Source organism: Lepidochelys kempii, chromosome 1 (assembly GCF_965140285.1).
Source record: "Lepidochelys kempii isolate rLepKem1 chromosome 1, rLepKem1.hap1, whole genome shotgun sequence".
Taxonomy (NCBI): domain Eukaryota; kingdom Metazoa; phylum Chordata; order Testudines; family Cheloniidae; genus Lepidochelys; species Lepidochelys kempii.
This window is the reverse complement of record NC_136380.1, coordinates 239,313,234-239,327,722: the sequence shown is the minus strand read 5'-3', so window position 1 is coordinate 239,327,722 and position 14,489 is coordinate 239,313,234. Positions and strand designations below refer to the sequence as shown.

Sequence of the window (14,489 nt, the reverse complement as noted above, 5' to 3'; positions counted from 1 at the left end):
GATATTTTAAGCACTACCATGTGTAAGAGCTGTTATATGCACTCTGTGGCCATGTGGATAACCAAATCAGCCACTTATTTCAGTTGAAAAGATGGGAATAGACTCAATAGAAAAAAGATGGAAGGCTTTGTATTCTGTGATCTGCTTTTGCTGTTATCTATTTCTGGGCTATTAAATCAGGAGTTGTCAGCAATATTCTTCACAGACTCCCCACATTACAATATGTATTGGTGTTTGAGAGTCCTGGAAATTGAGTTTGAATAAGTAGTAGGTATTCAAATGTGTGGATGTTTAGCTGCAATAGGTCAATGCTTTTCAGTGTAGAAAATAGTTTCATCTAATGGGATTTTTCACTCTATTTTCCAAGAAGACCAGTATTCTCTGATTGCAACTAGGACAGAAATGCCAAACTCACTGCTTTCTTTCTAGAATTTTGTGACTTCTGCTTCCTGTCCCAGCTGAATCAAGAAGTCTGAGACTACCTAAAAATCAAAACTTCTTGATTTAAACAAAAACCCTATCATTAACCTAGGTAGCTGTAGGAGAGAATGCAGGCAGAAGCCCAGCAGCAGAGTGGGGGCTATCCTGTTCATTGCACTCGGTGTAGCATATATGATTACCTGCCCTGTGGCTGGGTGGCATATGTGTGCATTCGGTGCAAGGAGCTCCTGACCCTCAGAGACCATGTACGGGCTTTGGAGGTCAGGGTGGTGGAACTGGAGGAGCTAAGGGAGGCAGAGAGGTATGTTGATGAGGCTTTCCGGGACACTGTAGATTTGTACCACCTCCTGTCAGAGAGCCCCTACGCTGTTAAGGAGGATGAAAGGCCCAGAGAAGGAGTGCAATCAACGGGAGCAGAGGGAAACTTTCCCATAGTTGGGATCCTCCTTCCAGATGATGTTGGGGTATCCTCTCACACTGAGGTTACTTCTCCGGGGCAGGGAACTCCAATCATTAGAAAGAGGCAGGTGTTAGTAATGGGAGATTTGATCATTAGAACCATAGATAGCTGGGTTTGTGATGACCAGGAGAACCATATGGGGACTTGCCTGCCTGATGTGAAGGTTACGGATCTCTCGAGGCATCTAGATAGACTTATGAGTAGTGCTGGGGAGGATCCGGTGGTCATGGTACATGTAGGTACCAATGACATAGGGAAGGGTAGGAGAGACATCCTGGAGGCTAAATTTAGGCTACTAGGAAAGAGACTGAAATCCAAGACCTCTATGGTGGCATTCTCAGAAATGCTTTCAGTTCCATGCGCAGGGCCAGGTAGGCAGGCAGAACTTCAGAGTCTCAATGTGTGGATGAGACGCTGGTGTAGAGAGGAGGGTTTAGATTTATTAGGAACTGAGGAACTTTTGGGATGGGGGAGCCTATACGGGAAGGATGGGCTCCACCTAAACCAAAGTGGATCCAGACTGCTGGCACTTAACATTAAAAAGGTTGCAGAGCAGTTTTTAAACTAAGAGATGGGGGAAAGCAGATTGCTGCAGAGGCGCACGTGGATCAGACAGAGAGTTCTCTTGGAGGAGAGTCTATTGATAGAGATTCTCTAGGTTTTGGTCAGGAGGAGAGGATGGAAGAAGATAAAGTATGGGCCAGATCAGACGAGAAACATTCATATAAAGAATCTGACACATCACAAAAGGACAGACAAATAAACAGTGACACGTTTTTAAAGTGCTTGTACACAAATGCTAGAAGTCTAAATGATAAGGTGGGTGAATTAGAGTGCCTCGTGTTAAAGGAGGATTTTGATATAATAGGCATCACAGAAACCTGGTGGAGTGAGGACAATCAATGGGATACAATCATTCCGGGGTACAAAATATTTTGGAAGGACAGAACAGGTCGTGCGGGGGAGAGGGGGAGTGGCACTCTATGTGAAAGAAAATGTAGAATCAAATGAAATAAAAATTTTAAATGAATCCACATGGTCCATAGAATCTCTATGGATAGTAATTCCTTGCTCTAATAAGAGTATAACATTGGGATCTATTATCGACCACCTGACCAGGACAGTGATAGTGACGATGAAATGCTGAGGGAGATTAGAGAGGTTATCAAAATAAAGAACTCAGTAATAGTGGGGGATTTCAATTATCCCCATTTGACTGGGTACATGTCACAAAATGCAGACACAAAATTTCTGGATACTTTAAATGACTGTTTCTTGGAGCAGCTGATACAGGAATCCACAAGGGGAGGGGCAACTCTCGATCTAGTCCTGAGTGGAGCGCAGGATCTGGTCCAAGAGGTAACTATAACAGGACTGCTTAGAAATAGTGACCATAATATAATAACATTTAACATTCCTGTGGTGGGAAGAACACCTCAACAGCCCAACACTGTGGCATTTAATTTCAGAAAGGGGAACTATGCAAAAATGAGGAGGTTAGTTAAACAGAAATTAAAAGGTATAGTGACTAGAGTGAAATCCCTGCAAGCTGCATGGACACTTTTTAAAGACACCATAATAGAGACTCAACTTAAATGTATACCCCAAATTAAAAAACACAGTAAAAGAACTAAAAGAGAGCCACCGTGGCTTAACAACCATGTAAAAGAAGCAGTGAGAGATAAAAAGGTATCTTTTAAAAAGTGGAAGTAAAATCCTAGTGAGGTAAATAGAAAGGAGCATAAACACTGCCAAGTTAAATGTAAAAATGTAATAAGAAAAGCCAAAAAGGAGTTTGAAGAACAGCTAGCCAAAAACTCAAAAGGTAATAACAAAATGTTTTTTAAGTACATCAGAAGCAGGAAGCCTGCTAACCAACAAGCCTCCGCTATCCACCCCAAACACATTACCAAACCCATCCATTTCATCCTCATCCATAACAATTTTATATTCAACAACAAACACTTTGTCCAAACCATGGGAAAGCCATGGATACTAGGTTGGCTCCCCAATATGCCAACTTATTTGTGGGCCACCTTGGCTTGTTTTTTTAATCTGTTTGAACTGGCTTATCGAGAAGAAGGTAGTAATGAGGACAGATGATCTTGTGGTTAAGGTACTGTACTGGTACTCAGGAAATCTAGATTCAGTTTCCAGCTCTACTACAGACTACCTCTGCAATCTTTGACTAATCATTTAATATCTCTGTGCTTTAGTAAAAAACAGCTGAGGATCTGGGCCCATTTTTCTTACTTTATAACAAGACTAGACAAAAGAAGGCCCAGTGCTGGAACTTAAAAAGACTAGGGTTCAATTCTGTGCTCCACCACAGACTTCCTGTGTGACCTTAGGCAAGTCACTTAAGCTCTCGGTGAGTCAGTTCCCCATCTGTAAAACAGGGGTGATAACAGGAGTATTACAATGATAAACACACTGAAGATCATGAGACACCGAGATATTACTGTGGTGGGGATGTAAGTACCTAAAATAGACAGATAGAAACAAGAACGTATAAAAATAGAAAGTAATATTTTTTTTGCTCTAGATACAAGAAGATACAAAAGTCTTGTACTTCCTGCTTTGGAATTACATTGATATTCTTTTGCTGTAGAGATGGGAGTGAGCTGAAAAGTTCAGATCCACATCAGGCACCCCAAAGCATCCAAAAGGAGAACAGAGTGAAATTTTCTGACCGAAACTTTTCAGTGAAAAATTTCGGTTCAACAACACTAAAACATTTTGCAATTTGACATTTTCAAAATTATGAACAACTTTTCATTCCAAAATTTCCTCTTATTTTATTTACAAAAATTTAAACCATTAAAAAAATGCTCAAAATCCTAATGAAACATTTCATTTTAAGTTGCGCAAAATGTTTCATTTGAACCAAAACTATTTTTTCCAACTTTTTAATTTGCTGAAAACTGAAAGTTTTCATTTTTGGTTTGACTTGAAACTTTTTCCAATCTTTTTATGAAATTGCCAGCGAACTGAAAAATCTGCTGTTCACCTTGCTCTACCCTCAAAACTTTTTTTGTTTTTATTTGTTTGTTTTATAGTCAGGGCCCATCTTTGTTATGAGGAAAAGTAATAAAGACAAGAAATTCAATCCGATGCAGAGAGCCAGCACACGGACTATGCATGACTTAACTCCCATTTAAGCTTCACTTTGGGGGCTTAAGCTGTACCAACATTGCACAGGCTTTCTGCTGGCTCTCTGCATAGGGGTGAATTTCATCCTCTGAAAGGAATAAGCTTTGTGGATAGTGAATGAGCTGGGGACACATGGACTGAAATTCTGGTCTCAGTGAAGTCCATGGTGGGTTTGCCATTGACATCATCAAGGCCACGATTTCAACCAATGTGTCTTAAGAATTTCTATTTCATATGGAAGTGGATAATTTGATTTCTTATTAGGGGATTAAAATTGAGTGAAATCTTCTCTCTCTTTTTTGTATGCCTAATAATGTTCCTTTCTTCCCATTTTCTGCTTGTTTTTTTGTATGTCTTTTAGAACCTCTTCCCATAAGCAGCGTTTCTATCTATGACTACAAACCATCTCCAGAAACGGGAGTGTTGTTTGAAATTCAGTATCCAGAGAAGTACAATGTTTTCACCAGAGTAAACATAAGCTATTGGGAAGGCAAAGACTATAGAACAATGTTATACAAAGGTAGGAAGAAGAAAAAAAAAACTATTGAAAACAATGCAAATATGGTTAATATAAGTATCAACCATCTATTGACACTTCATTATTGGTGTTGAATCTACAGGAAAATAAAAAGGAGTGTCAAGTGACCTGTAGATTTAACGTAATTAGTGATTCTAATTATTTATATTTATTATTATAACTACCCATTTAAATAGCCTATATGTTATAGAGAGGTAGGAACCTCTCCGTAGTTGAGATGGCCACTCATCTTCAATTTTAAGGCCAATTCCTGTCCTAGCTCTAATATCCACAGAGAAAGGAATATTGTCCTCAGTACTGGAACATGAACACTGAGGATAGGATAGAATTTTCCCATCCAAACTGAAATTAATTGGGCAAGGGGTTCCCAATTTATGACATCTCAAAGTAGACGTGTTCACTGGAATCTAAAACATGTTCTAATCTCTTCTTTTAGTGCTGTTTCGTAGCCAAAAAGTCAGAAAGAAGAAGAGCTACAATCTAGTTTATAGAACTCATGTGGAGATATAGGGTGAAATTCTGGCCATATTGATGTCAAGGTCAAAAGCCAGGATTTCACCCCGAGTGCCCAAGACCAAAGATTTGTTGCTTGAACAGTTAACTGTAGCAGGTATTAATGTTATGAATTGTAACATTGGAACGACTTATTGCCTCAGAAGGGCTTAAAATGAGATAACAGGTGATTGACAAAGAAATGTAAAACAATGGTACTGACTGAAGACCTCTCGTGCTTCCTACACAAGCAGACTGCTGGTGTGAGGGCCGCAGCTGCCGTAGAACCTCAGGGTGACGAACACCTCGGGAATGGAGGTTGTTCGTCACGCTGAACAAACCGTTATGGTGGTTCTTTCCCAAGTTTACAACTGAACACTCAGTTAATACAGCTTTGAAACTTTACTGTGCAGAAGGAAAATGCTGCTTTCCCTTTATTTTTTTAAAATAGTTTACATTTAACAGGATATTGTACTGTATTTGCTTTGGGGGTGGGGGGCGGTCTCTGTTGCTGCCTAAGTGTGTACTTCCGGTTCCCAGTGAGGTGTGTGGTTGACTGGTCCGTTCATAACTCTGAGGTTCTACTGTACATCACAGCTCAGGAAATTATATTCTCATGACAGAGCACATAAACTCTTCTTCAGGTTTCAAATGGAAAAGTATTCTTCATTTTCTCCCTTAACCTGTTAGGCAAGTTTGGTGTCTGTTCCCACAATCCATACCACAGCTCGGTCTGTTTCCGTGATAAGTGAATGCTTGGCAGCAACAGCTACAGTTGCTGCTAAACCGTTTCCATGATAAGATTTTTGTCTCCACTCATTCATAAGTTTCTGAAATATTCACCTTGTGGGCTGAAATTTTCCAGGCTTAGACTCTTCTCCTAAAGGGGAAATGCCATCCCAATGAATGTGTTGGTAAAAAAAAAAAGATTTGTTTCACTGAGTTTTCAGCCAGCTTTGCAGAATCAGCTGCAATTTACTGAATGTTATCCTGAAAGTATTTTGGGTTGGGAAAACGTAATCACCCCTAACATTCCATGGCAATGTGATGACAATGAATCCGATCATATTCTACCTTCAGTTATGCTGGTTTAAATCTGAAGATACTCCCACTGAATTCAGTAGAGTCTATAGTATCCGATGCGAATGAGCTTGTCCTGTGAGAATAACTCTGAAAAGTGACAAAAGGATCTGGATATATACACACACAGTACCCAAAGGGTTAATACTGTAGATACCTTATTTGCTCAGAATTGCACAATAGCCAACAGAATTGCCCTAACAAGCAAATGAATTTTATTGGATGCATAATACATAAAGTCACTACATAAGAGTTGCCATGCACTGCTGTTCCAAGGGGTGGGGGGAGTAGTGAAATTGACAGCAATATTTGTCAGCCTCAACCAATGGTTGACTTCATGGCTGTACAGCTGCTATAAATAAATAAATGCACCCTGGCTTTTTGTTTGTTTATTTGAGGCAGGCATTAATCAGCCACAAAGTCCACTCCCCTCCCCTGAAATAGCCCGAATTTCCCCTCACTCCCACATGCATTAATGTTAGAGATTAACCCAGATCTCGGCATTACAAACTGGGCCCATTTCTGCTATGTGTACAATGAAAGTTGTCCATTGACTATCTTATTCTGAACATGATGTCTTAATTCACTAGAAGACCAGCGAACTCTTGTATGCAGTTGTTACAGGGGTTTGGAAGCTTTTTTTCTTTTTATTAGCTGTTTTTTTATATGCTACTGTCATGTTGAATAGGGTTGCCAGTTGCAATGATCTTTCCCAGGAAAATCGTTCATGTTTATTTTGCTGCTTTTTGCATCTAAGTACCTTTGACAATCAGGAAAAACACTGGCAAACTCAATTATTGGCATTTTATCACTTAAACTGGGCTAACCTATGTTAAATATCCAAAACATTGCTCATTTAAAGTGTGCCACCATGTTATCTGAAAGTGAACATTTGATGTATGTTGGGTTGTTGGTTTTTTGTTTGTGTGTTTTTTTCCCTTCTACAGATTTCTTTAAAGGTAAAACAGTTTTCAATCACTGGCTGCCAGGAATATGCTACAGCAACATCACATTTCAGTTGGTGTCAGAAGCAACATTCAACAAAAGCACGCTAGTAGAATATAGTGGTGTCAGGCATGAACCCAAACAGCACAGAACAGGTGAAGAAAATGTGTTTATATACCATTGACAGCATGTCTACATGCAACACAGTGCAAGGAGTAATGTCTCAGTGTTTCCATGATGAACATTTGCTTATAAAAAGTACGTACTGCCTAAAACAAGATATTCTAGGCTTTCTCTCCAGGGATAAGAAGCAATTTGCCAGCAGTTACAAATTACCACACACCTCTTTCCACAGCAGAATATATTTATTTAAGAGTAAAGGAATAAAGAGAAAACATATAACAGGTAACAAACGGACCAGAAATTGGCCATCAATCCTATGGGGGCTCTGACAGGCCAAAGTCCTTCCAACATTTCAGCAAGTGTTGGGGCCCCTACTGGGACCAAAGGTTATGTCCGTTGGCTGGATCAGAAAGAGAAGGCCATTAGTCTGTTTAAACTCAGCTTTTTACACCAAACGCCCTTTCTTTGTTCCCCTTAGGCCTTTCGTTCCTGTTGGAACTAGTATATGCCAACCATCCTAGAGGTAGCATTTCTCTGGAGCTGTTTACAATCTCAGGGATTGCAGTAATCACTCCCCACTGTTTTTCAGTTCCTGGATGAACTGCAGTAATCCTTCTCCCATGGAGCTAAATACAATTCCTAGCCCACAATGTTACACAGAACATTCATAAATTTAATACAGTACAGTCTACAAAGGTACTGAATGTGGCTGCAGTCTGTTACAGTAGTTATTGTACAAAATTCTCCAGTTAGAAACCCATGCTGTATCATCTGAAATTTTAAGATCAAGCTTTCCCTTGATATAAAGCGTTAACTTTATTCTAGATGTTTGCACAAAGCTGGCTGCTAAAATTGAGGGAAAAGCCATATAGTGATCAGGATGACATTTTACATCCTGAGTTGATGTGCTGTGTATTAAGATATTTTTTCAGTATTTCTCAACACTTTCACAGTTCCACAAAAATAATTTTCCATGCACAAGAGGATTTAAAAGGTACAATGAAAGAAACAAAGAGCCCAATTTACAAACAAGCACTTGATTATTTTTACTCATGTTCTCACATCAGAGCAACTTAGTTGGGCTACTCGTGAGTAAATTTATTACATTGTCCCCAAATCTACACTATTACACTCCTGTACATTCTAGCCCTGATTATTCTCTCAGTTTACGTTTGTTTTACCCATAAGGAGTTAGTCTTGGCTTACACCTGTATAAGCAAGAAAAGAATCTTAATAGAAAGAACAATAGAAAGAACAAAATATTGTGTATTTTCTCTTGCTGTAAACTAGACATGCTAATTTCCATGAAGAATTAACTAACCGCTGTAGGAATATATTAAACATACCTATTGGTTGTTTTTTTAAAATCTTTTTTCTTCTAGTTCCCTACCCACCTCGAAATATTTCTGTCCAAATTGTACAGATGAACAAGAATACCTGGGAGGAACACAGTGGGAATTTCCCAGAAGAATCATTCATGGGACTACAGGATGTAATAGGGCAAGAGAAACTTACCCATTTTTCTAATGATCCAACTGAAATTCCCTCAGCAAACACCTCTTATTCATGGCCTGATTACCACTATAACAGCACTGATTACACAACTACATCCCAACCATACTGGTGGACTAATGAAGATGAATCGCCAGAGAGTGAAGATGAGTTTGTCAATGCAGTTCCCAGTGAATATGAGAACACCAGTACAGCCAGCATGTCAGGGAAACTTGCATCAGAACCTCCCTCTTTCCTTCCTGTGCAAATGGTGCTAAGCTGGTTGCCACCAAAACCACCCACGGCATTTGATGGATTCCATATTAACATTGAAAGAGAAGGTAAAGTAAAACCCAGGCCTTTTTTATATCATTCCTAGTGGTGAATTCTTCTCCTCAGAATAATTAGGGGATAGCAAACCTTAAGTATTTTCATTCAGATTTTGTGTGTCTGCAAAACGGGGATGGACATAAGAATATGCATTAGTTGTGTAATACATGGTTTTCTTGTTTCTGGTCAGCTGTCCCTGCCTTTGGAGAAGTTTCCCTATGGAACCTGCAGTAAAAGAGAGCCTACCTTTCTCTCTCTTCAGGCAAAAGTGTCTCTAAATGGAAAGCTGGAAAACATGTTCTGTAGGGTGTTTAGGGGGTGGTTGGTGGGGTATGGGGGAGGGCCTTTAATGCATCATAAAGCAATGGTGAGGTAACCTGTGCTAGAGATTTTTCATCCACTTCTCCAGATGATTTTTCAACTGGCCCTTTATGACAACCAGTTTTCCTCAACTTTCTGCTGTTTGGGGAAAGGAAATTTTTCAGAAAAATAAGGGGAGAGAAGAAAACATAGCAAACCCTTTTCTTCTTCTTCTTCTTCTTCTTCTTCTACATTGTTTTTCACTTTCAAGTGTTTCATGGTCACGACAATCTTACTTTATCATCAGTGTTACTGAATGAAATTTTGACCATGGTCTATTATTACTTTACACCTATACATGAGCCTCGGTCATTAATTATTCTTGGGCTGACAGCAAGGGAATAAAACTACCTGCATAAATCCAGATCTCTTCAATACCTTTTCATCCTGCAGTAGAGGCAGCATTAGCATATCCAATACAAATCAGTTCCTCAGTAGCCAGAGCCCTCTCAAATTTCAGTTAATTCGCACTTTCTTTTTCTTCTTCTTCTTCTTCTTCTTCCCTGATTTAGAGAACTCCACAGAATTTTTGACGGTAGGTGAGGATACTCACGAATTTATTGCTGAACTGAAAGAACCGGGGAAATATAAGTTATCTGTGACAACCTTTAGTTCCTCTGGATCTTGTGAAATTCGGAGAAGTCAATCAGCCAAAACGCTTAGTTTTTACATCAGTAAGTATCTAAGTGATGATTTCACCCATACAGTGTATCTTTAACAGTGTATAAGGTGTGATAAATGAAACCAGATTGCCCTATTTATGCATCCCAGGGTCGCTTTAGCTCTTTTGGCCCCCAACATCACACTAGGAGCTCATCTTCAGCTGATTACCCACCATGAGCCCCAAATGTTTTTCAGAGTCATTGCTTCCCTATCCTGTAAGTATGACCTATATTCTTTGTTCCTGGAAATACACATTTACATTTAACTGTACTGTATTAAAACACATATAGATGTGTACATCTAGGAACAAATGCTGTTTTCAGTTTGCTTTGAAAGCCTTTAAGACGGCACAGAGATTTATTAGGTGCTCTTTGCTTGTCCTATCAAATCCCAAAAGACTCAAGACTCTCAGTATTCTAGGTGGATTTTGTAAACCTTTCTGGTGGCCTGCCAAGACTGAGGTATCCACAGGAAGCACGTGGGGAGAAATTACCCCTCCCTCTCCCTTTATCTGGCTAATTGGTCTTTGTGTTGTGAAATGTACAGAAGTCGGGGAGCGGAATACACGCTCAGACTGTTGCTATTGGCACTAATGGGCCATCTCAGCAGCAGAGACCAAGAGCTGATTGGGCTTGGAGACCAAACTACATTGTACTATAGCAGTGAGTCTTACGGGTGGGGCAGTGTGGGGAGCTCTTTCTGCTGTTGTCAGTTCTGTCCTGGGTCTGTCGGTGTAAAGGGCTGTCATTTCAGCACCTTTCACTAGCATGAAATTAACTATTAACAGCAGAATGTTTTAAAAGACGCAAATGCAGGCACTCTAAATGCACAGGGTAAAGCCAGGCATGTGGCCTGTCTTATGTGTTCTTCTCTGGAAATGTTTTTTAGGTCCGACAGGGGAATGGATTGAAGAACTGACAGAAAAGCCCCAGCATGTGAGTGTGACTGTGCTAAGTTCTACCACTGCCTTAATGTCCTGGACGTCTTCGCAAGACAGCAGCAGCAACAACACGATAGTGTCTGTTGTGTCACTGACCTGCCAGAAGCAAAAGCAGAGTCAAAGACTTGAAAAGCATTATTGCACCGAGGTAAAGGGCAGAAAATATAGACTCCTCAAATACAGTAAGAAAAAGAAACACATTCAGTAACCCTCATTATAATGTTGCTCACTGGGTTGTGTAAGAAGCGAAGTTTTATCCATCAGTCCACAAGCAATGTTATACACTTATGAACATTATTGCAATAATAATCCACACCACTGCAGTGACACAAGTCTAAGCAGAGATAAGACACCATCCATAAGGCCCTGATTCATTAAAACACTTTAAGCATGTGCTGAAGTCCATTCCTATTCATGAAAGCATTTCAGTGTATATTTAACTTTAAGCACGTGCATACTTTTTTTCTTAAACTGGGGCTAAAGTTTTCATGTAGAATAATATCTAGCTCTAAATGTCCCCAAAGTTGAGGATGATGGGCTCTGAGGTTTCAATTCAGGCCATTGTAGTGACAGGTCTGAGTAAAGGGTGCAAGTACAAATAATCCAAACTGCCCATGTTCTAGCTGCATCCCAGCCAGTACAAATTCAGACTTCTGTGGGTTCAGGTTAACCAGAAGTGGTTTATGATGTGATGACAAAAAACCTTGAGGTAGAATAGAGGAAGATGTTCTGGTTTGGGTTAATTGAACTTTGTGGTTAGAATGTGGGCCTGAATGACAGTTTCATGAGCACTGCAAAAAATGTATTCATGACCATTTATTTGAATAAAAACTGAGAATTTGCTTGAAAAGTATTTGTATTGCTTTTTAAATTATTTTCATTGAACGTTTGCCAACCTCTAACCAGAACTCAGACAGGTTCTCCTGCCTCTATTATTGATGGCCGTTTGTTTGGATACTCCCTGGCAAGCAGAAAGAAGTAAGACTTGGTACAGAGTTCATCCATTCCTTCTCCCTTTGTCTATAAATAAAATGTATCATACCTTCCTAAAGGAGCTCCCTAGATTGACAGTTGCACTAGCATCTCCACATGCATAGTAATAAAACATTCTTCATGCTGACAGCTGCTTATGCAATTTCATGCTGGTAATACAAATTGTTAGCAATTGCACTAAGATTGTTGCTGAAAAAACATCTTTCCCCAATTCACTGAAAAGATGTAGTAAAAGATACTTTTCCCAAGGCTGCTCTGTACATTTACTGACTCTTCAGAATATAAGATTTGTCATACTGGATTGGACTGACTCCACCATCTAGACAGCATCCTGCCTCTGGCACTGGCCAGTACCTGATGCTTCAGAGCTGAGGCTTTTATGGCGATTCTTCAGTACCAGATGCTTCAAAATGCAGGGGAGGAATCCATAAGGCCCCTAGCTAATTTGCTGTACTTGAGGGGCAGGAGAGGGTAATTCCCTTCTGACCCAAGCAATCAACTGACACCCTGACTCTCATGAGGTTAGAATACTATTCTAATATTGCCTTTAGCTCACATAGCTGCAGATGAATTAGATGGCCACAAAGTAATCCCAGATGTTTATTGAAACCACAGTATGTAAACACAAAGTTACACCCGAGAGGAATCTGGTGCTCTAGTCTCATTACCATACAATATACACAATGTAAATGGCTTCTTGTTGTCATGACTGACCTTATACTGAGGTAATTCTCTGTGACAAATCAGGAGTGAGCTCAATGGGCTGAGCAGTCACAATTCCCATCTCAGCATTTGGCCATCCTGTTTTCACTAAAATAATCAACATTTCGCCATTGACTGCAGTAGGTTCAGAATCATGTCTTTTGCTGCTGAAATGCAGTGAGGGGAGTACTATTGCAGCCCTCCTTTTTTCTTTCTTACTCACCAAATGAATACTTTGTGTCTTATTTGTTCCCCTTCTGATAGGTGAATTCAAGCAACAGCATCATTGAAAATCTTGTTCCCGGTGCCCAGTACCAGGTTGTGATTTATTTACGTAAAGGCCCATTGGTTGGACCTCCTTCTGATCCTGTTACATTTGCCATTGGTAACCCATGCGTCTACTATTCAAACTGACTTTTTGTTTTGAACAGCTTATCTATTAGATCTCTTGAGGTGTTCCTCCACTGGAGCCGGAGGTGTAATTTCCCGTTCGGGTAGACATACCCACGCTAGTTCTTGTCAGGCTAGCATGCTGACAATACCAGTCGGCACAGGCGACGGGACAGACTAGTCACTCCAGATGGGACTGTACTTGGGACAGTTAGCCCATCCCACCACCTGTGCATGGTGGCTGCACTGCTATTTTTAGCATGCTAGCTTGATCCAAGTTAGCACAGATACATCTACCCCAGCTTGAAGTTATACCTTCAGCCTCAGTGTAGATGCATTCAGAGCCTGTTCAGAAGTTTAGCATATTTTGCTGGGTATGCTTGCCATGTTGGTGGTTAAAAGAGATTATTTTTCATGTGTTGTTTAACTCCATTACTGAGGATGGGAAGAAGTGCATGAGGTATCTGAAGGTGTCTTCAGTAAAAGGAGTGACACCGCCTGTTATAGGATTAGGCTTTCACTCCAGCATACAAGGAGTTATGTCTAAGATTGAGAAATGAAGGGGCCTGAAGTTAGAGACCTATATTTATGCTTAGGCACCTAAATAAATAGTGTAACTTTTAGAAGTGCAGAGCACCCATGAGAGTCAATGTCTTCAGCGGGAGCTGAGAGTAGTTCAGCACTTTTGAAATTAAGCCATTAATTTGTACATAGATTTAGGAACCCAACTTTAAACTAACAGGTTTTCTGAGCAAATGCCCCTCGTGGGATGCAGTGTGCCACCGTGGCTAAGACACTGGACTGAGATTCAGGAGACCTGCTTTTTTTTCCTGGTTCTGTCACTGGCTTGTCATGTGCCTTGAAAGAAAGCAGGTGACTAGCAATTAGCACTTCTTGTTTCTTCTCCACACCACTACGCACTGTCCATGATGGAAGGAAAAAGAGAAAATGACAAAATTAACTAAATAAGACCTGCCCAGAGCCCCACAAAGTCCAAGCAGTCTGCTTACACACTGCCAATTGCAGGATCTGGGTCTAAGGCAATATGTCCAGATAAGTAGTCTATAAATTGGTGAGGAAGGTATTTTTAATAGAACGGGGGGGGGGGGAGTTTGGGGAGGTCATTAGAGACAGCTTGTGTCCAACTTCTGTGAAATATCAAATATTGGGCAAATTTTACAGATTTCCCATGTTTTTCACAAATATTTGGGCTGCCAGAGTTTTTTTCACTAGCTGTAAAGACTTGAAACATTTTCAAATTTCTGCTTTTACTTGAAAAGCTAAACCAAAAAAAAAAAAGAAGAAGAGGAGGTAACCCTCTCTAAGTCCTGAACCCATGCATAGCTCCCACACATGTAAAGTTCTTGCCCAAAGGCCATTTCTAGGTA

The 14,489-nt window shown here is 40.2% G+C and overlaps 1 protein-coding gene across 10 annotated transcripts in view; it reads left to right on the top strand.

Moving 5' to 3' along the window:
- PTPRO (protein tyrosine phosphatase receptor type O) overlaps positions 1 to 14,489 on the top strand; it is a 220,574-nt gene that overhangs the window by 137,578 nt on the left and 68,507 nt on the right. For 9 of the 10 annotated variants that reach the window (XM_073319271.2, XM_073319239.2, XM_073319260.2 and 6 more), the window contains exons 3-8: positions 4,416 to 4,574; positions 7,112 to 7,264; positions 8,615 to 9,064; positions 9,926 to 10,087; positions 10,965 to 11,164; positions 12,976 to 13,096. In XM_073319271.2, coding sequence (XP_073175372.1) covers positions 4,416 to 4,574; positions 7,112 to 7,264; positions 8,615 to 9,064; positions 9,926 to 10,087; positions 10,965 to 11,164; positions 12,976 to 13,096 — 1,245 coding nt within the window. The other variant, XM_073319301.2, reaches the window with a different exon arrangement.